The following is a 24,610-nucleotide window of genomic DNA, read 5'->3' as shown; positions in this document are numbered from 1 at the left end:
TCAGGTCTGACTCCTGCAACAGCATCATATTGGTGGAGAAGTTTTAAGTGTAACTGCAAATTCACCCAATTCACTTTTTGGTCCACCTGAAGTGTGAACATGTTTCTTTTAAAGAGGTCTCAAGGTTGAAAAATTCTAAGGCTGTTTACACCTGGTATTAAGATGTGTTTCGGTGGTCTGTTCACAAGTGGACAATGCTAAAAACAGGTGTAAACCGGTAAAAAATAAATTGTGATTGGAACACGGAAACCAGATACAGATTGTAAACTCTAAATGTGTGTAAACAAGAGATGTAAATGTTGTTGATTACATGAGGCTTTACAAGGAAATAACTGTCCCATATAAAATTTTTAAAAGGCATGCATATAATTGCATAAATATTCATGCATAAGACTTCTCAGAACGTCTTCACTGTGCCAGATATCAACATGAAGTGACACAGATAAGAAGCACAAACATCCAAAGCTCAGTTCTTACAGGTACTTCACTAAAATAACAGAGAATTCTGCTGCTCAAAATGTTACGATTGTGCTTAGATTAAATGTCTGGGAGTGACTGGACTGTGCAGTCCATGTTGTACAGTTTGCATAGAAGCAGGCAAGGCCATCACAAATTGGTAAATTTCACACATAGCATGGTCACAACATTGGTTTTCAACAGCTACTAGCTATTTAAGGTACAGCAGCAAGGTAAATACGAAACATAATTAAATACCTTAGTGCTTTATTATCATACATGTTGATAATGCTGGGCAAAGATAACAGCGGCATGAGGCCCAAATTGTTTCCAATGTCTCGTCTCTATGATGCTAAATGAATAATTCCTTCTATTATTTGTACTTTTGTAGTACAACATAATGCTTATTTGTGCCCTATGGAAACAACCCTGGTTTTTAAAACCAATTACTGCATTTGATTCAATTAAAACACATATTTCACCTGGTAAAGGGTTTCAGTAAAACATATTGCTAAACAGACTCAAAACATTTTTTTCTAGTTGTATCAAGGTGCTTTTTTGAGTTGATACAACTAAACAGTTGAGTCAACATAACATATTAAGGTTGTGAATCTATGAACTTGTACTTTAGTTGAATCAACAAGTATATTTATCATCTCTACTCGCTTAAAAAAAATAGTCTGATCAAACAAAGATTTGCCAGCTCACAGCATGCATTGCAGCATGAATAAATAAAGAGGTTAGTGTTGTAGGCTTATTTTTTTGCTATTTGCAGATCTTATTTGTGCTGCTGTTGTTGTTTTTGTCATTACTCTTGATTAATAGTTGTGTGGTAATTTTAAGAGCTCATCTTTTACTTAATTATGTTTGTTGAGTATCACCATTTCTGATGTTTGTGTGTCAAATGGTGACATCTATGTGCCTCCAAATCAAACTATCTAGTGTGTCTCTCAAGAAGAGACTGCCCTGAAATGCAAACCTTGCAGGGTTGACTTGACAATTAAAGTCAGGTTCACTAACCACTAACTTTACAGCGGCAGGCCTTAAAATTCAGTAAACTAAACTGAAGTTTTTATAACTACATTCAATCAGTTCAGATTACTTTTTATTTGTGAGAAAAACGTATTCAATTAAGTCAGTTAAACTAAAAAAAATAAATAAATAAATAAAACATGCAAACATGTCCTCATTTACACATTCAAACAAGAGTTAACTCCAGACTTACCTGATTAATTATTTCAGCCACTGGTAGCTGGTCCACATATGTCAATGAATTGATTTGTAGAGCGCCACTAACAGACCTGAAACAAAACAAAGAGGAAACTGTCTCTACAGCAGACTTGGCTCAACCAATGCAGTGAATTTGGGACAGGACTATTTATTTGACCAATCAATGCACACATGGAGAGTTTCACATAAAAAAATAAAATAAAAACAAATTATATATAGTATATATATATATATCAAATTCCATTTAGTGTTGCTAGAGGCGCAGAAATGACTCACTTCAGCTTTAATAGCGTCCTCAGTTATGTTTCATTTAAGTATCAACTTTGTCTCAAATGTTCCTCATAAAATGTCTTAGGAGAAATTAAAACAGACACAAATGAGTCAAAAAAGAGCATAGAGCTATAAAATGTGTCACGATTGCATAACTCATATAAATACATTTCTATTTGATGAGAAATATTTTAGTTAATTTAAAGATCTCTGATTTCAGATTTTCTTTTTTTAACTGGCAAATCTGAGCACATTTGAGACTTCGTTGAGATCTCTTCTGAATTTCTATAGAAGGCCAGGGCTGGGCAAAATTCTGAATGTAAGAATTAGCTCCATTTCAATTCTTGAGTTAAAATTGTTATTGAGTTAGACATGACCCACAGGATAATGAATTTAATTTTGAATCTGAATGACAGGAAATGGAATTTACTAAATTGCAATGCACCTTTAAACGCAATGTTTCAAGCTTTGCCTGTGGTCAAACCAAAAAACAATATTTTCAGACTAAACAAATAACTTGTTTTGACCAAAAACTCTCCAATTTAAGCTCCCTCTGATCTAGCCACACGACTCTGCAGTGGGCTCTGGACTCTGCAGTGGGCTCGCCACGGTACAGCCAAGAATTCCACAAGTGCCCGCAGTCCGTCCATTTGAGTGGTTGGTTGAAATTTTGGCCCTCATGTGGGCCAGTAAAGCTCTGAGAGATAGGACCAGACGAAATCCCTCAAGAAGGCTTCAGCCCATCTGTCTTGATAATGAATTGACGAAAGGGAAAAGGCAGAGAAAGCACACTTTGTGCCTTGGCACAAATCCAGAGAAATCCCAATGGAGATAGATAGATTTGGATAGGTTAGATATTTTTCAATTACCCACAATTTCTCTCTGTATAATACGTATCTAAATATATATTTCTCAGGAAAATATGCATCTTGAGTTGGCTGAAGCAACACTTTTGTGCACTTAGCAGGAAGAAATAAGATTCACAGGGGGGGAAAACAGCTTTTCAAATTTTCTTTGGGTGACTTGTGGGTGGTGATTGACAGGTAATTTCAGAGGTGTCTTTGCTATTCACTGAACAAACAGCAAACAAACTTAAAAGTGTTTGCATGAAGAATGAGAAATGGAGGTTAACAAAAATGATGCTGTGCACTATATGTTGGAGAATTGAGGCAATTGGTAATCTATAGGTGGGCACAGCACTTCAGCCAACAAATTACTTTTGTATTTCAATGAACGGCCTGGGCAGCAAATTCATAGCCCACCAGGGATGATGCTTTTTCTATTAGCTGACAAAATGGCCTGTCACTTTAGCCATGTGTACGGTACTGGCACATTGAACCACATTTTGTCTGAGTTCAAATGGCTCAGCTTGAATTACAGCAAAATGCAGAAGCAACCTGAATATAGACAATTTAGTGTGAGGCTGCTTGCTAGAACATCTCCATACTAACAATGTAACAGCACAAAATGTTAGAATACTAGTGAAACAAATGGTTCTCACATCCAACATACTTGTCAAACTGATAAGCAATAACATAAACTAGATTTTACATTTTCAGAAAAAAAAAAAAATGTGAGTGGTGCTTGCCCGCCGTCACAATGCTAGGGTTTTATGCGTTGTTGCTAGGGTATTCTAAGTGGTTGCAGAGCATTTCTAGGGTGTTCTGGGTGGTTGCTTACTGGCGCAAGTCAAACGAGCCAACCCCCTGGACTATAGAGTTGCTTTTCCACCATCTGGCCAAATGGCTGTCATCGTGGAACTGTGCCGTTCTGTACCGATTTTAGCTAGTTGACATGGTTACGGTTTCTTTTTCCATTGTGGTGCTACAAAGATAGGATTAGAATGGACTGATTAAGCAAGTGACCAATCATGAGTCACCACGTACAATGGGCATTCCACCAGCAAACCGTACTGAGAAATCAAGGAACAAATTTGTAGTAGTACCAAAGATTGCTCAACATTGTACAAACTGATAGGCTACTGGAAACATTACTCACTATGCTTTGAAAAGCTGCTTATAATATTTTGGTCTCTAGATATGGCTGGATTTCCTCCTCCAATGTAGGTCTATTGAATTTCTTCAACCATTTTATCACCCGGAAAGTGAAAATCATCCAATCGCTTTGAAAAGTAATAACACACTTCTCCTTAACAACCCACAGGATTTGAGGTATCATTCATGTCAAGGGTGTGTTTAATACTTTAGCCCCGTTCACACTTTTCCGTTTTCCTACCATCATCGTTTTCCAGATTATGGGGTACTGGACAGTGTATTCGAAAGTCTGCATTTTCGGTGGAGGAAAACATAGTTCAAGTGTGGATGCGAGGCGTAAATGTAGAAAAATCAATGTATTTGAAAAGAAAACTTGGATCTGGCTTAAATCGTTGGAGGTTGCCCAGCCTCTGAAAACTCTGTCTTCCGTTTCCAAATTTCAGCGTTTTCCAAAGTATGTAGTGCTAGAGAGTGTTTTCGAAAGTCTCCATTTTCCATGGAGGAAAAACACCATTCTAGTGTGGATGAGAGGCGTAAACGTAGCAAAATCAATGTGTTTTCAAATGAAAATGTATAAGTGTGGACTTGGTCTAAATCGTTGGATGTTGCAGTCTCTAGCAGGTATTCCAACCCCACGGCAGTATCCATCAGGAGGTGGATCATTGTCTGCAATCCCACTGGTAGTCGCTGCATTGCGTATCTGCTCATTTACATAAAGCTGAACTCAGATCAACTTTATCACATCACAGTCACGGTTGCTAATGTCACTGGAAATCCCCAACTCTCATTGAAAATAAATGACTTTTGATTGCTTTGTCACTGCAAAACTCTGTTAGAGTGAATGCTCCTTTAGGGTTAGGGGTTTGCTTAAATCCCTTACTCGAAGTATGAGCAATAGAAATAGTGATATTTGCCTTATCAAGAACTACTAATGAGCCTTGAAATATTTAGAAAATTAATAATTTAAACAGGCTCAAAATTATTCAACATTTGTCATGGTAATTTTGCAACTATTTCACACGATGAACTTTTAATCAAAGTGATTTAGTAAATTTATATGAAAAAACAAGCTGAGGGTGTCTTGAGAGAGGGAGAGTGTGTACTGAGAGTGCACTCTCATTTCCGTTATGCCCATGCCACAGCTACTGATTTATTTTTCATTCTGTAACATCACCTGACATTTAATTACTTTGAGACCTGAGACCTGCGCTAGGCAGTCAACATCATCACCCTGGGCAAACCAGATACTGTACAAAATACAATCTCGTAAAGAGTGGGCACATATTATAAAGAAGAGAGCGGAGCCTATTAAACCATCCACCTCTGTAAAACTTAATTTACCTAATGGAAGCCCTCTGATACAGCGGCAGGACTGCGGAGGAGGAACCAGGAGGATGACGGAATGATTTAGCATTGACACGCCTCTACTGTCACACAACAGAGACATCTCATGGAGGGGGAAAATTAGAGTTGCGTTTCTTTTAAACACATGGGGGAAGCCGATATTTAGCATAGTGATATATATGCTAGTAGTTAAAGGGGTTTAATTTTTTTCAATGTTAAAATACTTTCACATTTCTCATCTTAAAGGCGCACTCTTTTATCGCTAATGAATAGTTAAAAGAAATCAATAGTATTTATGAAAAATATTCTTGAAATCATACACACTCACATGAGATGAAGACTTAAGTTGTATCTGTAGCCTAATAAAAGCAGTTTTATTTTTCAACAGGGCTGAGCAGCCTCGCAGTGACTGCCATGTTGAGATCACATGACCAGCCGAATAGAGCGCAACAGTGCCTGCCCACTTTTTCAGCCATCTTGGTTCCCGAAGTATTTTTCCCATTAATTTTTCCATAGGGATTTCATAAAAGTCCTTCATGGGTCAAAAAACGAAATGCCACCGCAACACCTGATAAATCCTGTGAGCAGGTGCGTAGGAAATATTGAATACGAGAATAACCAAAGGAATGAATCTCGCACAATGCTGTTGCTTGCAGTCTGTGTATAAATGTATTAATGCAACGTTTAGGTCATGCGACATTCATCAAGCATTGTTTACCTAAACGTCCTTCATAAAAGCGTTCTAAACCAACCAGCTCCGAGGTGAATTGCTCCACTGCAAACTTTGATTTAAAAAAAAAAAAAAGACAAAAGGTACAAGACTGTGTACTTACCGTCTTTTATCAGGGATTGAATTACAATCCCATGAAGCATTATATTACTATACTCTGTCTATACATATTTTCATTTGAATATATAAATATCAGTAGGCCTATACTCGATACTTTACAGAGAGTAAAGTGATGCCATGCAAGCGCATTGCTCCCACATGACAGACAAAAACTGCTCTAAATGTGGCACAACTAGACCATACTCTCACAGGCACAGACAGAGCGGAAGGTGACCAGGCATTAGACGAGGGCCAGTGCTGTAAAGAGCAGACACGTGTCCTTGTCAAGGCAGTCTGATGGTGGAAGAGAGGGGAGGGAACTCTAGCCATGCATGACAGAGGTAAGACAGCCAGAGACAGGGGACAGAGACCTCCCCTCAGGTGCATATGCTGCCGTTTCACCCACAGATGTGCCAACATATAGCAAGTCCTTCGGAGATGTGTCTTGAAAGCCTGTGATGGTGGCAAAAAAGAGGATACTTCCATTTCCCAAAGCAACAGTCACCTCTGGCACTGGCTGACAACTTGTTCAGTGCATTTAATAGCTCTCGGATTCAGGTTTCAGGAGGCAATCACATTATGTTTGAGTTAACCAGCAATAATAATAATAATAATAATGGAGAGCAGATAAGAGATGGTTTTAGACTAGCAGCAGACTCCTGCAGGCCTGACCTGAATGGTCCAGCTAAATCATTTTAAATACTAATTAGTTGTAAATTATCTTTGATGATTAGAATAACGTATAATGCTGTTTATGTAAGTACCATTCAGCTTTATTATCAAAAACTAATTTGCAAACCTGTCAATGGTAAATAATGTAATAATCAAGCAATATCACACAAGCAAGAGTGCTGTTGTACTACGGCTGAATCACATCCGTGTTTATATTCAGTACAATAGCATGATTGCGAGTGTTTTGTTGCTTTTATTACACAGTAAAATAATTATTTTATTTTTCTAATACAGTAAAATCTGCAACTGTTACCTTAAAGTCCTACTGAAAAGAATTACAATGTTCAAGGTGTGTGTGTGTATATATATATATGTATATATATATATATATATATATATATATATATATATATATATAATTAGTTCATAATAATTTATTCACTTGAATGTTTTATGTTGCATTAGACAGGCTCCTTGCTATATTTCGATCCCCTCTACTTTTTCTAAAAAAAAAAAAAAAAAAAATCTAACTGATCTGACCCCTGAAAACATATAAAACCCATTTATTTTAATTATTAATAACTATTGTTGTTATTATTATTGTTATTATTTTATACAATATGAATAATAATAATAATAAATTAATAATAATTATTTTGTTTTTACCACATGCAGCACATTGATTAGGCCAGCAAAAAAAAACATTTTTAGTCTACTTACAGTTGATTTAATGGAAAGAAAATGCATTTTTATTCTATTTTATTTTATTTACTTCAATAAGATGTTCAATCTAACATGTGTTAAGTGTGTGTGTGAATGGATTATGTAGCCTCATCCTTACACTGACTGTATTCCAAAAAATCTGGCAGTCGAGACCCGTGTAAACATATTTCTTTTCATACTCAATCAAGACATGCTAGTGCCATCTTGTGGCCCTCCCAATCCATAGCACAATGAGAGTACAGCTGCCTGCAATCACTTTTAACACACATTAACAATCAAAAAGACAGTTCAAGATGTCAAAATGTGAACTTTATTATGTATACTTTTAAAATAAGGTGTTATGGATGATGGTGAACATAAACATAAAGGCATAGGAAATGTATATGTCATTTAGCAATGTGTTAGAAAATGTATATTGAGCAAGGCCAAAATTACTGAAATGAATGATTTACCTTTGACAGTTACCATAGTGACTGAGGGATACAACATCACTAACAGGTCATTAGGGGAGTTGATTTCACTAATAAGGTTTTTAACAGTGATCAGCCACAATGCCTCTAATGCTTAATTACGTGAGAGCGTTTGGTCTGGAACATTCAAACATGGGTTAATTAGGGCTGCCTTCCTGAACCACTAAACAGTCATTAAAAATACTTTAATTATGCAGGACCCAAGAAAATAATTAAATAAATAGTAAAACACTATTAAAGAATACCCCTGTTTTGCTGTCCAACCAAGGGTGTGGGGTGGTGTTTGGGGGTCTCACTCACACCAGTATGACCAAATTATTGTAATAAATGCACTGCAGAGACCTGCTTTAGATAAAAGCATCAGCAAAATGAATAAATGTAAATCTAAATAAATGTCATTAAATTGTAATACAGTATTTGCGCCACCTCTTAGATGACTTTCCTTTTCGGATAACGTTACTAAGGCTCACATTATCACAAACTCACATTAAATGGGTTGCAAAAGCGATTTCATGTTGACTTTAAGAGCCCAATATTTTATGACAAGTGGGCTATAGGCTACCACAACCCCTGCCTCCAAACTGCAAACATTTTTTAAAGCCACAAATAGATTTATATATTTTTTTAACGAGTCACTGAATGACTTAGTGACTTAATGTATTATTACATAAGCCGTTCAATGATTACAACAGCAATAAAAGCAAACTGCATTATCTATTGGGGTTTGATCCAAAAAAGGCTAAATTTAATGGGCTCATTCCACTGCATGTTTCATATTCCAGGAAACAGTAATGTTTAGAATAATTTAGGGAAATCAACATGTTCAACTTACCGCTCTATTGGCTGATCAATAAGTGATGTCAGATTGATGGTTTCCTTGGTGATTTCCACTTTCCGGACACTCCCAAAGAAGTCCGTGATGAGGACGCTCCCCGGATCTCTCTGGAACAGGTCAGTACGGTGGCCCGGTGTGGACACACACTGACTCTGTGGGCATACTTTAAACTGAAACACAAACACACATTCCAATCATTGTAATTCAAATGAGTGAGAGCAAAACAACCAAGAGACAACAGTTAATTGCTGGTTGCCAAGAAATGAGAGTGCATTAATTCCCATGTTTGTGTGGTGTAATAGAACGGCAAGCCTCCATAAATTAAAACAAAGAGTAGAACAAAATCATTAGCATTCAAATAACATCTGTCTATGCACATCCAGCTTGGGCATGCATGGAAGAGGTATAAATATGTGGTCTTGTGTATTAGAGACCACAAGGATAAACTCTGAAAATGAATGGAAATAGGCTTGAAACACGGACAACAATAGCTTCAGCTAAAACCGGCTGATTATCCAGAGCAGTGTTTTATATCAGTGTTTGTTACATTTCCATAATTTTAGGCTATTTCTGAGCATTTTTATCTTTTTCCCTGAAATCCACTTATAATGTTAGTCAATCATAATTCATGACCTAATTCAACCCGCTCTCTGACCCTTAGAATTTCCTTGATCTAAATGTGTTTTTTGCATGTGAAATGAGTAATAGTTCTTTGCTCCGGGTTTGCTGTCGCATTCTGTATCGTTTGCGCTGACCCTTTCTTCAATAACAGCCTCTTTGCAAAGCCTGCTTATCATTGTGACATGTTCACAAAACAATGTGTGCTGAAATCTGTCACACAAACTGTTAAAGTAGGAGTGAAATGACAAGGGACCTTGTTAAAAATGAACTTCAGCTGCTCATTTCTAATGCTAGGGCTAAAGGATATGCAGAGCAGCAGGTGCTACACACATCCAGGAACAGCAAAAGGTTTGACAAACTTCCCACCTTTTACAATTTGCTGAGAAAGGTTAGCTTTTTTGGTGTTAGGAATAATAGTATCCATCCTGCTTCCTCCTTTTTACTTCACTGTAACTGAACTGGCCGAGTTTCTGAACACCATTTAGGCTTCATTTCATTGACGTGTAAATGTGGAAAATCATATGTTATTGTTTTTAGTTTTCTAATGTCAGAAATCCAATATAGCACAATAGTATGGTACTGGAAGTAAAAATCCCATTCATATTATCCATTGTGGAATTGATTATTAATGATAACTTATAAACCTTTTAAAGACCTTACAAAAATTGAGAGTTCACTGCAAATTTCCCGCAAATTCACCACAGATAATTTTCACATGCAAATGAGCTTTGCGGCAAACTTGCAGCAAATTGTCCATTGTTGCCAAAGGTTTGCCGGAGGTTCGCCACTACCGGTGAAGAGCTGCAAATTTCTGGTAAACGTTTGCGGCGAATCACAAGCTCATTTGCATGTGAAAATAAAGAGCTGGAAATTTGCGGCTAGTTTAGATTTTTTGTAAGGGAGTTCTACCATGAGCTCGAAGGTTGTTCATCGATGGTATATGCTTATGATAAAGCCATCAGTCCGTGTTATTTAAACGTAATTTTTTTTAAATCTTGTTTAATAGCAAAATTAAATGGGGAAGAACTACACTACCCATGATCCTGAAGGGAAACGATCCACCAATCAGAGAATCGAGGCCAACAAAGCACACCAGAAGAGCTCTGCAACAACCGCCCACTTTAATGACACACTGCGAATGACACAATCGAGTCGGTCTCCCTACACTCTCAAAATGCTTATGTATTTGTATTTATGTGAATATTTAGCAATATACTTCAAATATATTGGTTCTATACTTATAGGCTAATCAACAACTGTAAATCAATAGTTTTATATTTTTACATCACTTGTAATCTGATTATGTTTTTCACAAGGCTTCATGGGATTGTAGTACATTAAAGACAAAGACAGAAAGTTCATTGACTCATTAAAGACTTAAATTGCTATTTTTTTCCCCGATTTTCAAATACTTTTTTGCTTCAAATCAAAGTTTGTAATGTAATGGGTGTGTCTCATTAGGAAGGCAGTGGCTAGGTAGGCCGCGTCCTTGTATGCAGCGGTCTGTTGTTTCTGTCGCTGTGGTTGACCTGATTTTAGATCAACAAAACACGTTTTCTATTGAACGGCCCATGTCGCGAGGGGGCTGCGTGAATTGTTTCTCTTGTGCAGTCTCATCATGATGTGCACAGGAGAGCAACGGTCGGTCAACAGTTTCACTAAATAATACATTAGATTTTGGTTTGTTTCTCACCAAAGCTCATCGGCTGCTTTTATTACAATCATGAGTCTCATGGAATAATTTATTAGACTTCTGATTTATACATTTGCGTGCTTTTGAAGCTTGAAGAGGTGGTCACCATAAACTGCCACTGTATGACATCACAGAGCACGATATTTTTTCACAATTTCTCCCTTTGTGTTAAGAAAAGCAAAAGAAAGTAAAATGGGGTTATAACAACACAGGGGTGAGTAAACAATGACTGAATTTTCCTTTTTGGGTGAACTAACCCTTTTACATTAATTGCATTTCAACATCATATTTTCGGATACATTTAGCGTAATTTGTTTTCAGAGAAATTATGTTTGTTTCTGTTGAAGCAAAGAATTGTTTCTGCGCTCTAGTTTAGAAAACCTTTTTTCAACTTAGTATTAATAAAGGCCCTTTTTGGACAGGAGACAATGTTTTTAGTTCTGAAAGTTTGTATGTTTTTATAGTACAATAAACTCTTATCTCAAAACATTAAGCAAAATTTTCATTCTCATTATGTCACCTTTAATATTTTACTCTAATAGCCTATTTTTTCCATTCCAAATGCTAAAGAATTTCACTGTTCATTTGTTTCACTGGCTGTCCCGTCAGGGTTACGCTTTTTAAAAACATACATGTAAATTTAGAATAGTTTCTCTTTAATCCACTCTAAGCTCTAATGTAATCTTTTTAAGCATGACCTCAGGATCATATATTTTTAGACCCAACCTGCCCACCTGCAGCCATTTTAGGTTTGCGGAGAGACATTAGAGCTACATAACAACAGTTGCATACTGTAGTTAGCAGCACCGTACAAATGCCAATATATGACTATTGAAAGTGTTCCTAGAGTGCATTTAAATAGAATTGAAATGCTATTTACCAAAACATGATAAAGAGGTCCTTTGAAAATACCTAATGACTGAGAAGGTGACACTTTGAGACCGAACACAATAATTAATAATCGCTGCTAAAGGGGCCAAACGTGCGGATTAAATAGCATGTTTACCTTTTATGTTTGGGTGTCTTTATTCTTCTTATTTCAAACAATACCATCAATCATCCTTAGAAAAGGAACACCCAGCAGTAAACTAAAACATTGTTAAGCAGTTCAGCTGTGAGCATTTCATGATTCACTTCTGCCTAAATTAAACATCAACTCAGTACCATTTGAAATGATACTTCTGACTTACAAACAATAAAAAAGGCCAATTCGTTATTCCCTCCCCTTGACATCGAGTTATGTTTCTAAACATCAAGTGCTCAGCCAGAGGCAAATTGAAGGCAAGAGGAGAAAATTTCTTGAGTGCATACTTGACGCACACTAAGCAATTTCAGAATGAGGCAAAACGAACCTTCGACTACAGAGAACTGTATTATATTATACTGTAGCAAAACTCACAGTGCGCACTGACAGCCATCCAGACATTGAGCAATCTTTCTGATGAGAGTAAGAAAGAGATCATTCAGGAGAGAGATCAAGTGGCCCATTCTTTCAAGATTGAAACTGCTTTCTGTCTCTCCCATGGCAAATCCATAATATCACTGCTAATCCAACAGAATGGAGAGAGTGCAAGGAACAAAAAGCAGCATCTGTTGGACCTGTTTGATCTGGGAAGCACTGTGCCAAGAGACAAGGATGTGAAGGGCAGGAGAGATCAAAATGGATTGTGGGAGTTAGTGGGACTCCAGCCAGTGAGATGAATGTGAGAGAAACTCAAGCTTAGCCAGGCCTTCAGAGAAAAGGTCTACCTCCTGACTGTTTCAAAGCTATTTGACCTACAACAGTATTAGCCACTCTGTTTAAAGTGGCATGTTAAGAGAACTGCCTTTCTTTTCATAACAGGTGACAGGACATCTTTGTGACTGCAGCTTTTTCTGTTCAAATTGTACCATCACTGTGGACAAGAGAAATGCACCTAAATGATCTTGCAACTGCTTTCCATTTACGATATTGGATTTAGAATACAAAGCTTAGGAATAGACTAAAAGAAAAAGTCTGATCTCAGCATATAATATTCTCATCATTTACTCACCCTTATGCCATCCCAGATGTGTATGACTTTCTTTTATCTGCTGAACACAAATGAAGAATTTTAGAAGAATATTTCAGCTCTTTTGGTCCATACAATGCAAGTGAATGGGTGCCAACATTTTAAAGCTCCAAAAATCACATAAGTCACCATAAAAGTAATCCTTAAGACTCCAGTAGTTTAATCAATGTCTTCAGAAGTGATATGAAAGTTGTGGGTGAGAAACAGATCAATGTTTAAATCCTTTTTTACTATAAATTCTCCTCCCTGCTCAGTCAATCTCCACTTTAACTTTCACTTTCACATTCTTCTTCTTGTGTTTTTGGTGATTCACATTCTTCATGCATATCACCCCCTACTGGGCAGGGAGAAGAAAAGCTAGCAAAAAAGCAAAACTTAAATATTGATCTGTTTCTCACCCACACCTATCATATCATTTCTCAAGATATGGATTAAAACACTGGAGTTTTATGGATTACTGTTATGCTGCCTTTATGTGATTTTGGAGCATCAAAATGTGTGTTCAGCAGAAGAAATAAAGTCATACACATCTGGGATGGCATGAGGGTGAGTAAATAATGATAGAATTCTCATTGTTGGGTGAACTATCCCTTTAAAAGGCAGGTATCTACAGTATGTCTTATGAAAAGCACACACACACACACACGCACACGCACGCGCACACGCGCACACACGCGCGCACACACGCACGCACACGCACGCACACACGCGCACACACGCACGCGCACACGCGCGCACACACGCACGCACACACGCACACGCACACACGCACACACTTACCAGATCATTCATGTTGGCTTGGCTAGCCGGATGGACTTCCTCCAGGAATTCCAGTAAGTAGAAGGTGTACTTGTCCATCAGGTGGACCCCTATAGCCAAGTCTGGCTGATGCTGTAAGGAAAAAACAATACAGGTGAACCAATATCCAGGTTTACATAAAATTACATAAACTATTTCCAGTAAATTGACTGCCTTTAGACTGCTTCATATCATAAAATGTTCTAAACAATTGTAATGATAGTTCAACAGATGTGTGGGATAAAATGTAAGATAAAGTGACAGATGTGTAGAAGATCAAGTACAGTCAGTAAGGTTTGACTCACTGAGAGGGAGTCCTCCCCCACTTGGCTGCTGGCCAGGGCCATGAGGTTGGGCGAGTAAAACCTCTCATACATAGAGGCCCCCTGGCAGGTGTCTATAATAAACAGCAACTCATTGTACCTGCAGAAAAGGAGCCCGGTTTTAGCAGAAGTTGTTTTTGTCAATCTAAAATCAAATTGGCTTTTCCTTGTCAAACGATTTAGTATAATATCTATGTAATTAAAGCTGGTTCTGGAGTTATATGAGGCAGCTCTGACTTGCATCAAGGCCATCAAAGCCCAGCTTGCTATACGAACCAACACAGCACTCCTCTGCGAGCGGTTACCACAGTAACCAAGAACCCAGTCCCCATTATTGCTCCATTCACAAAAAATATAGAATAAAAATTAGAAACCAATTCTGGCCATCTCAGACCAGAGAGAGAGCAAGCACTTGGATCGCATGAACCCAAGATGTAATGGGGGTGCAATGGAGCACAAAGAGGGCTTCACTAATTTATTGAATGAATCCTGCAATTACCACATTGACAGCACAAAACATCCTGTTCTGTTGCACTCTGCAGGAAGAAAGGAAGAGCTCATTGTACCTCACACCAGCCTCCCACAATATTTACACAGCGCTGGAACCTAAACACACTATTAGAGCATTATTATAACACACAGTTTATACATTAGGCTGCTAAAGTGCTTCAGTGGCACAATAATACTGTACATAGAGACCAAGAGACTAGATGCTGCATGTTGTGCTTGGACTGCAATTACTACATGTTTTGAAATTGTAACATTACACTGTAAAATGTGATTAGTTGACTTTAAAAAAAAAAAAAAAAAGGGGGGGGACACATGTTGCTTTAGGAAAATTAAGTAAATAAACCTAATTCCAAATTGAAAAATATTTGTCGGGTTTATCTGAAATATCTGAGCCTTTAATTACATTTTAGTTAATAAAATTAGAAGATGTTTTATCAAAATAAAGTGTTGGATAGGAGGCTAGCTAAAATTGTATGCCTGTATTGTATCGATATGACATTCTGTTGCTGATTGGTTGATTGCTTTGGGAAGAAAAAGCGTAACTTTTCGTACATGCCACGTCGTACAATACCTTACGATTTTGCCATCAGTTTGGGACCCTGTAGCCTTGTGAAAATTACATAATTATATTAAGTAACTTATGGTGAACATTAAACTCACTAAAAACTGTAACCCAGTTGCACTGACTTGATTTAAAATGTGATTTTAGGGAAAGCCTGTATTTAGTGTTAACAAATTCATACAACTTACTTTAAGTAATATGAAGTCACCTAGCTTGCACTGCGGCATGAATAACTTTTAAAATAATTTTTTAAAACAAATTAATTGCACAGTTTTCTGTGATTAATTGCGGTACATGTGATGATACATTACAACAAACATTAAAAATATAAAATCATAAATATATTTACTTTATACTTTGTCTCAAAGAACTTGAAAGAAATTGGTTATTCATAAATTATTTAAATATGTACACTACCGGTCAAAAGTTTTGAAACACTTACTAATTCTTTATTTTATATATATATATATATATATATATATATATATATATATTCACATTTAGAATAATAGTAAAGTCATCAAAACTATGTAATAACATAAATGGAACTATGGGAATTATGTTGTGACTAAACAAAATCCCAAATAAATCAAAACTGTGTTATATTTTAAAATCTTCAAAGTAGTCACCCTTTGTCTAGAATTTGCAGACATGTACTCTTGACATTTTCTCAACCAACTTCTTGAGGTATCACCCTGGGATGCTTTTTAAACAGTATTGAAAGAGTTCCCATCTACAGTGGTGTGAAAAAGTGTTTGCCCCCTTCCTGATTTCTTATTTTTTTGCATGTTTGTCACACTTAAATGTTTCAGATCATCAAACAAGTTTAAATATTAGTCAAAGATAACACAAGTAAACACAAAATGCAGTTTTTAAATGAAGGTTGTTATTATTAAGAGAAAACAAAATCCAAACCTACATGGCCCTGTGTGAAAAAGTGTTTGCCCCACCTGTTAAAACATAACTTAACTGTGGTTTATCACACCTGAGTTCAACTTCTCTAGCCACACCCAGGCCTGATTACTGCCACACCTGTTCTCAATCAAGAAATCACTTAAATAGGACCTGCCTGACAAAGTGAAGTAGACCAAAAGATCTTCAAAAGCTAGACATCATGCCGAGATCCAAAGAAATTCAGGAACAAATGAGAAAGAAAGTAATTGAGATCTATCAGTCTGGAAAAGGTTATAAAGCCATTTCTAAAGCTTTGGGACTCCAGAGAACCACAGTGAGAGCCATTATCCACAAATGGCGAAAACATAGAACAGTGGTGAACCTTCCCAGGAGTGGCCGGCCGACCAAAATTACCCCAAGAGCGCAGCGACGACTCATCCAAGAGGTCACAAAAGACCCCACAACAACATCCAAAGAACTGCAGGCCTCACTTGCCTCAGTTAAGGTCAGTGTTCATGACTCCACCATAAGAAAGAGACTGGGCAAAAATGGCCTGCATGGCAGAGTTCCAAGACGAAAACCACTGCTGAGCAAAAAGAACATTAAGGCTCATCTCATTTTTGCCAGAAAACATCTTGATGATCCCCAAGACTTTTGGGAAAATACTCTGTGGACTGACGAGACAAAAGTTGAACTTTTTGGAAGGTGTGTGTCCCATTACATCTGGCGTAAAAGTAACACCGCATTTCAGAAAAAGAACATCATACCAACAGTAAAATATGGTGGTGGTAGTATGATGGTCTGGGGCTGTTTTGCTGCTTCAGGACCTGGAAGACTTGCTGTGATAAATGGAACCATGAATTCTGCTGTCTACCAAAAAATCCTGAAGGAGAATGTCCGGCCAGCTGTTCGTGACCTCAAGCTGGGAGAACTTGGGTTCTGCAGCAGGACAATGATCCAAAACACACCAGCAAGTCCACCTCTGAATGGCTGAAGAAAAACAAAATGAAGACTTTGGAGTGGCCTAGTCAAAGTCCTGACCTGAATCCTATTGAGATGCTGTGGCATGACCTTAAAAAGGCATTTCATGCTTGAAAACCCTCCAATGTGGCTGAATTACAACAATTCTGCAAAGATGAGTGGGCCAAAATTCCTCCACAGCGCTGTAAAAGACTCATTGCAAGTTATCGCAAAACGCTTGATTGCAGTTGTTGCTGCTAAGGCTGGCCCAACCAGTTATTAGGTTTAGGGGGCAATCACTTTTTCACACAGGGCCAAGTAGGTTTGGATTTTGTTTTCCATTAATAATAACAACCTTCATTTAAAAACTGCATTTTGTGTTTACTTGTGTTATCTTTGACTAATATTTAAACTTGTTTGATGATCTGAAACATTTAAGTGTGACAAACATGCAAAAAAATAAGAAATCAGGAAGAGGGCAAACACTTTTTCACACCACTGTATATGTTGGGCACTTTTTGGCTGCTTTTCTTTATTATTTGGTCCAAGTCATCAATTTCAAAAACTTGTTTTATAATTAAATAAATTAATATGGTGGCACAATTATATTTTTGTCTACAAAACTAATTTCAAACATTTAAGCATACGATCTCAAAAAAAAAAAAAAAAAAAAAAAACTCAAAAGATTTTTAAGATCATGAGAAACATTTCAGTCAAGTGTTTCAAAAGTTTTGACCGGTAATGTACATTTTTTGCAGATAGAGTTAATTAGAACATTTTTTACAGGTATAAATCTTTGATACAAGTATTTGTACACATGCCATAAAATAAGAGGACATGCTGTAATTAAAAGTTGGGCAAAATCTTCTGCTGTTTTCCAGTGGACTTTTTTTTACTAATAGGACCAAATGGTCAGATTTAATTCATATTAAGCTTTATTGGCAAGATGAATTCAAGTGTGCATTGACAATGCATTATTAGACACTATACAAACAGATATAAAACTTATTCAATGCTGAAGTTTAATTTGCTGTTTAAGTTTAAAATTTCAAAACTATTATTTTATAGCTGCCCTTTATTCTCTACAAGTATACCTGGCTGATGCTTGCTGAATGTCCAGGTCCTTCTCGCACACACGTTTGGTCTCCCTCATGCGGTTTCGCTTTTGACACTGGTTCGGATGAAAGTGAGTGAGCATTTTCAGGCATTGCGAAGAGATATGGCATCTTGCCCGCACCTGGTTCACCGCTTGCGGGTGAAGTCTCCATTCCCCATACAGTAAATCCTCTCTTGTGTTTATTATGCCCGGGACATGCGTTGCGCATCATGAATAAGCGTGCACTGCAGCACACAATCCGTTTCTGTGCTAGGATGTGCAGTCGAGTCAAGCGTGTAATTTATATATGGCAAAAACTTTAGTGAAGTTTCAGGAAGTAAAAAAAACAAAACCCCCGGAAACAGCATTAATTGCATTTAACACAATAAACAAAAAGTATTAATCGCAGATATTAACACGTTAAATTTCCCAGCCCTATTTTCTCTCTCTCTCTCTCTGATATATATATATATACACACATACACACACACACACACACACACACACACATACACACACACACTGGCGGCAAAAAGATTGGAATAATGTACAGATTTCGCTGTTTCGGAAGGAAATTGGTACTTTAATTCACCAAAGTGGCATTCAGCTGATGACAAAGTATAGTCAGGACATTTCTGATGTAAAAAACAGCACCATCACTATTTGAAAAAAGTCATTTTTTTATCAAATCTAGACAGGCCCCATTTCCAGCAGCCATCACTCCAACACCAGATTTTGCTCTAATGGAAAGAAATTGGTACTTTTATTCACCTAGAGACTCTGATGTACTTATCCTCTTGTTTGGTTGTACATCTGGCCTTCCACATCTCTTTCTGTCCTTGTTATATTTACATTTACATTTATGCATTTGGCAGACGCTTTAATCCAAAGCGACTTACAGTGCACTTATTACAGGGACAATTCCCCTGGAGCAACCTGGAGTTAAGTGCCTTGCTGGTGGTGGCTGTGGGGATCGAACCAGCAACCTGATTACCAGTTATGTACTTTAGCCCACTATGTCACTACCACTCCAGTGGTTGTGTTAGAGCCAGTTGTCCTTTGTCTTTGAAGACTGTAGTGTACACCTTTGTATGAAATCTTCAGTTTTTTGGCAATTTCAAGCATTGTATAGCCTTCATTTCTCAAAATAATGATTGACTGACGAGTTTCTAGAGAAAACTGTTTCTTTTTTGCCATTTTTGACCTAATATTGACCTTAAGACATGCCAGTCTATTGCATACTGTGGCAACTCAAAAACAAACACAAAGACGAGGTTAAGCTTCATTTAACGAACCAAATAGCTTTCAACTGTGTTTGATATAATGGTGATTTTCTAGTACCAAATTAGCAATTTAACAAGATTACTCAAGGATAAGGTGTTGGAGTGATGGCTGCTGGAAATGTGGCCTGTCTAGATTTGATCAAAAATGACTTTTTTCAAATAGTGATGGTGCTGTTTTTTACATCAGTAATGTCCTGACTATACTTTGTGATCAGTTCAATGGCACTCTGGTGAATTAAAGTACCAATTTCCTTCCAAAACAGCAATTATATATCATATATATATATATATATATATATATATATATATATATATATATATATATATATATACATATATATATACATATATACACATATATATATATATACATATATACACACATACATATATCACACACACACACACACACACTGGTGGCCAAAAGTTTGGAATAATGTACAGATTTTGCTGTTTTATAGTATATATATATATATATATATATATATATATATATATATATATATATATATATATATATATATAAGATAAAGGTCTTTGGACAAAGAGGACACTGAATTGCAAAGCAAAATATTATGGACCAAAAATTAACTGTCGAATAATACAGATGAAGTAAAAAACAAAAGCAAAAACAAACAAAAAAACAAAATATTTTGGACATGAACTTTGGAAGGTGAATATTTATCATTAAATTTTGAATTATGAAATTTTGTGCAAAATGTTTTCAATTTAAATATTCACAGCTTAAACATACAACCGTATGAAAATGCATCCCCCCAATGCAAGCAATGTTAATGCAATGCGTTTATGTTTCAATTAGCTCAATTCAGAGTTTTTTTGCTTAAAGATATTTGCCATTAATATACTTACATAAAAATGAATGACTTCCACTCATTTTGTCACAGCAAATCACTGTACATGTGAATGCACCTTTACTATTATAAATAATGAAGACAATGTTAGAGTGAGATGACTGTGAAACTGTAAATTAGCACATTGTAAGACCTTAGTCTTAGTAATGGACCTTAGTCAGGGTACACACCATATTTAATTTGATGCAAATGAAACAAGGCTGTGAGGGATAGAAGTGTCATCCATTCAGTGGGTTATTCATAGAAACTTACAGTTCACTTATAAAAGGGACAATCCCATTGGAGTACCCTTAGATTCAGTGTCTTGATCATGAGCACCATGGTGAGAGTTCATAGATTAACCCTTGCAGGGTTAGAACCTACAACCTTTTGTTACCAGCCCAGATCTTTCAACAAAACACGACAACACCACTGATCATGTCACAGAGATTATATGTACTACAATCTTTTTATATACTAAATACATTATGCCAGTTTCAACAGTGAAAGCTTTTCCCTTTGAGCTCTGTCCAATTACCTCCTCTTCTGCCACATCTGCTCAAAGGCATCAGCCAGCTCCATGTTGCTGATCTCCTCTGAATCCTGGAATTTGAGGAAGCCATTCCCACCATGACCTGTGAAAACAGAGATTCACACATTCAGGCAAAGAGAGGAATAGAAAGGTTCATAATGAGGCAGTGTTCCCTAGAAATACACAGATTGTACCCGTCAGGTAGATGAGAATATTGCTGCGATCATCTGACAGTAGCCGTTTGGATCGAGGGGTGCTGGGGGGTAGCCGTCCTGTCAGGACCCGCAGGAAATTCTCTACTGTGACCTTAAACAGGAAATAATCATGGCAATTAGCTGATATAGCAAGTGAAGATGTCTGTTAATCGTGACAAAACACTTTTGACATCGTTCTCACCTTTGTAATTTCTTGGACATGGTCTATAGCTGCTCTGTTGCTACTTGAACTCTCCCTTTAACTACTCTCTATTCCAGGGTAGTGTAACATCCAATTAGAGCAGACAAAAACCTTTTCACCACTACTCCCAGATCACATATAGAAGGGCAGGCATAAGATAACTCCAGTAAGAGTGTCGTTGCATCCCTTTTAAAAATACATATCAAGAACCCCAAGCTCTGTTCCATTGTGTTTTACCCAGTCCCGTTGCTTTTGCATGCAAGGACACATCCTATGTGAACGCTCCTTAAGAAACATGTCTGATCAGTGTTTGCTGGACATGCCCCTAAATCAGTCTAATTATACAGGGTTTCCTTTAGATAGACTAGTCTACTAGTCATTTAGACAACCAATCGACTAGATTTAGAAAATACGTAGTGTTTCACATCCCTAATAAGTTCATATTTGGAAAAATCTTCAGATCTACAGTATGTCAGCTGCAGAGTTGGAGCCTTGATCTCATTGCCTTGGCCTTGGTCTGGGTCTCATTACTCAGTGTCTCGGTCAGGGTCAAAAAACGTAAAGTCTACTACTGGATCTTGATCTGGGCTTATGGTCCTATACAAAGGTGAAACTCTATTTCCAGCATAGTAAGGAGATAATTACATCAACCACTAGTCAGCGTGGTATCTTGACCATTACAGAGACTTTACAGAAAAGTCATGGCTCTGAATGATTTTAAATAAATGCAGCAAAACATTAAGCATTTTCTCTATTTTGCATTATTAAAATTGTCAGCCTGGTTCTTGGGGTTAGGTCTTGGTTTAGGTCTGTGTCTTGGGTGGTCTGGTTTTGACTCCAACTCTGATAAGCCAACCTGGTCTCATAGTGAAATTGTGACTCGATATACATTTTTCCAAAACTGGTTATATGCATCTTCAGGTACAAATCACTGCAGTTTCTAGATTAAATGAACACTAGAAGTGCTACAACAACTGTTTTTTTTATTTATTATTATTCACATTCACACAAATAATACAGTCAAAAGCTGATTAGGACTTTATAAACACTTTTTCTCTCGATTACTCATACACTGCTATGTTATGATATCGACAGACTTTTACTCTAACGTATTGTTTGAAAAACGAGACATTTTTTACACTTGTATTATAGACCCTCCTACTTATATGCACTTATTCAATTGTGATAAGCTCACATGGTAGAGCACTGGACTTAGAGCCCAGCAGACTAGGGTTCAAGACCACTTAATAACGCAATCTGAAACATGACACCAGTGTCATGTAAGCAACATGAGAAGACATGCTTGCTTCAGAAAATGTGCTTTTTATTTAGCTTATGAATTTTAAAACACTTTCGGTTGGGTTTTGGCATTGGTTGGCTTGATGCTTCAGAAAAAGAAAAAAAACTGCTTTTCATTTCACTTTTGCATTTTAAAACACTAACGGTTGGGTTAAGGTGTTGGTTGGGTTAGGTTCTCTTTTTTATTGTCTCATTTACATTTTAAAACATTATTGGTTAGGTTTAGGGTAAAGTTTTTGTTAAGGGATGTACGTTTTACTCATTAAAACCTCCAAATCCACCTTCAAAAGGTTGTGTGAATTAGAGCCTGACCGATATGGGATTTTTGAGACCGATACCAATTTTAGAGGGGGGAAATTCACCGATTACCGATATGGTGACCGATATAGCTAATTTTTTGGATTATAAACAGACCTTTTCTATGTGGATTGTGCATCAATTTTGCACCGATATGAACTATGCAAAGGTACTCAGAAGGCTGCTTTCTTAAACAGATATTTTTATCAAAGAAAATTTGACATTATTATTATACATTGTCAACAAATTCTAGAAATGAACACTGAGAAAATAAATAATAAATAAAAATACAATAAATAGCTTAATAAACATCAGTACTGTTTAGTATCTGTCAATTGCTGACCATTTAAATAGAGAATAAATAAAAATACAATAAATAGCTAAATAAACATCAGTACTGTATGTTTAGTATCAGTCAAATGCTGACCATTAAAATAAAGAATAAATTAAAATAAAATAAATAGCTAAATAAACATCAGGGGCCGGCTGCACCAGCTCTACGTACGTTACAACTTAGCCTAGTTGTGGCATAAATGGGCACTAAGTCACAATTTACGCTCTAATAAATATTTGAGCGTTGCACCATCAAATTAATGTAGGACGTAACCCTATGTATAAACTAAATATTTACGGAAGACTCCGACCAAGAGTAACTGATGGAATAAAAAAGCAGACTCATTTAATGACATCAATGAGCTCATGTTTTGGTTGACAGGCATCAGTCCTTTCGACATATATGATGGTGTTGGCATTTACACTCATTTACATTTACGAGAGAGAAAAAAAAAACGTACTTTTAAGCGGCTCTTCAGCATGAAACCGATCTAACGGTGCCGTTTTTAGGGTGCGTTGCCCGGTGTCAAGTTTCAACACATTCAAAATATATATATAGGATAATAAAATGAATAAATGTCTATTTTTCCAGCCTGTTGTATTAGTATTTATTTTTCATGCCTCATTTATTTTAGATACAGTTCCTACATATTATTATTTACAAAGGGCAAATATACTATTTATTAAATCTACTTTTATTACGTATCCTATTTTAATGTCTGGAAAACCAGACTTTTAAATATTACATTTTATAAATGCAACGACTGGAATTGTTCGGTTGAAGGGGGTACCAAACTGCGAACCCTGAATAAAACAGTTTGGTGAATACATGTTTACACGCTGACAAGGTATGAAAGTAGCTACGTGATTAGCTACTTAGCTATAAGCTTGTTGCTACAGAGAGTAAAAGATGGACGTTGTTTATTTTACTTTCCAGCATTGCGTCTCACCAACTAGGTAATAACATAGCGTGAAATCAACACTGAACAGTCACAATTCACCACCGCACCGTTGTCTGCTGAGCTGCAAAAAGATGCTCTGATGTTTACATTTCAATCTGCTACATTACTGACAAACTATAGCTGGCTAACAGCAAACAGACGTGATAAACATGAGTGACATGGTTGTCAGGGACAGGGTTAACGTTATATTAGTTATATAAAATGATGGGGTCATTGTTTATTAACTTTCCAGTATGTATTTCACAAACTAGTTAGCAATTTAATGAGAAAAGTACGCTCAAATCCGCACTGTTTAACTCCGCTCTGTCTGCAGAGCCACGGTCAGC

General features: G+C 36.8%; 1 protein-coding gene across 1 annotated transcript in view; it reads right to left on the bottom strand.

The window, feature by feature from the left end:
• Positions 1 to 24,610, bottom strand: part of LOC127441620 (GPI-anchor transamidase-like) — a 47,625-nt gene that overhangs the window by 18,017 nt on the left and 4,998 nt on the right. Inside the window, exons 5-10 of the mRNA XM_051699220.1 lie at positions 21,192 to 21,303; positions 21,004 to 21,100; positions 14,292 to 14,409; positions 13,969 to 14,079; positions 8,821 to 8,993; positions 1,682 to 1,757 (exon numbers count right to left, since the gene is read on the bottom strand). Of these exons, the coding sequence (XP_051555180.1) occupies positions 1,682 to 1,757; positions 8,821 to 8,993; positions 13,969 to 14,079; positions 14,292 to 14,409; positions 21,004 to 21,100; positions 21,192 to 21,303 (687 nt within the window). The remainder of the gene's footprint in view (positions 1 to 1,681; positions 1,758 to 8,820; positions 8,994 to 13,968; positions 14,080 to 14,291; positions 14,410 to 21,003; positions 21,101 to 21,191; positions 21,304 to 24,610) is intronic.

This window comes from Myxocyprinus asiaticus, chromosome 5, assembly GCF_019703515.2.
Source record: "Myxocyprinus asiaticus isolate MX2 ecotype Aquarium Trade chromosome 5, UBuf_Myxa_2, whole genome shotgun sequence".
NCBI lineage: Eukaryota > Metazoa > Chordata > Actinopteri > Cypriniformes > Catostomidae > Myxocyprinus > Myxocyprinus asiaticus.
Note: the sequence above shows the minus strand (reverse complement) of the source record. Positions and strands in the feature narration are given on the sequence as shown.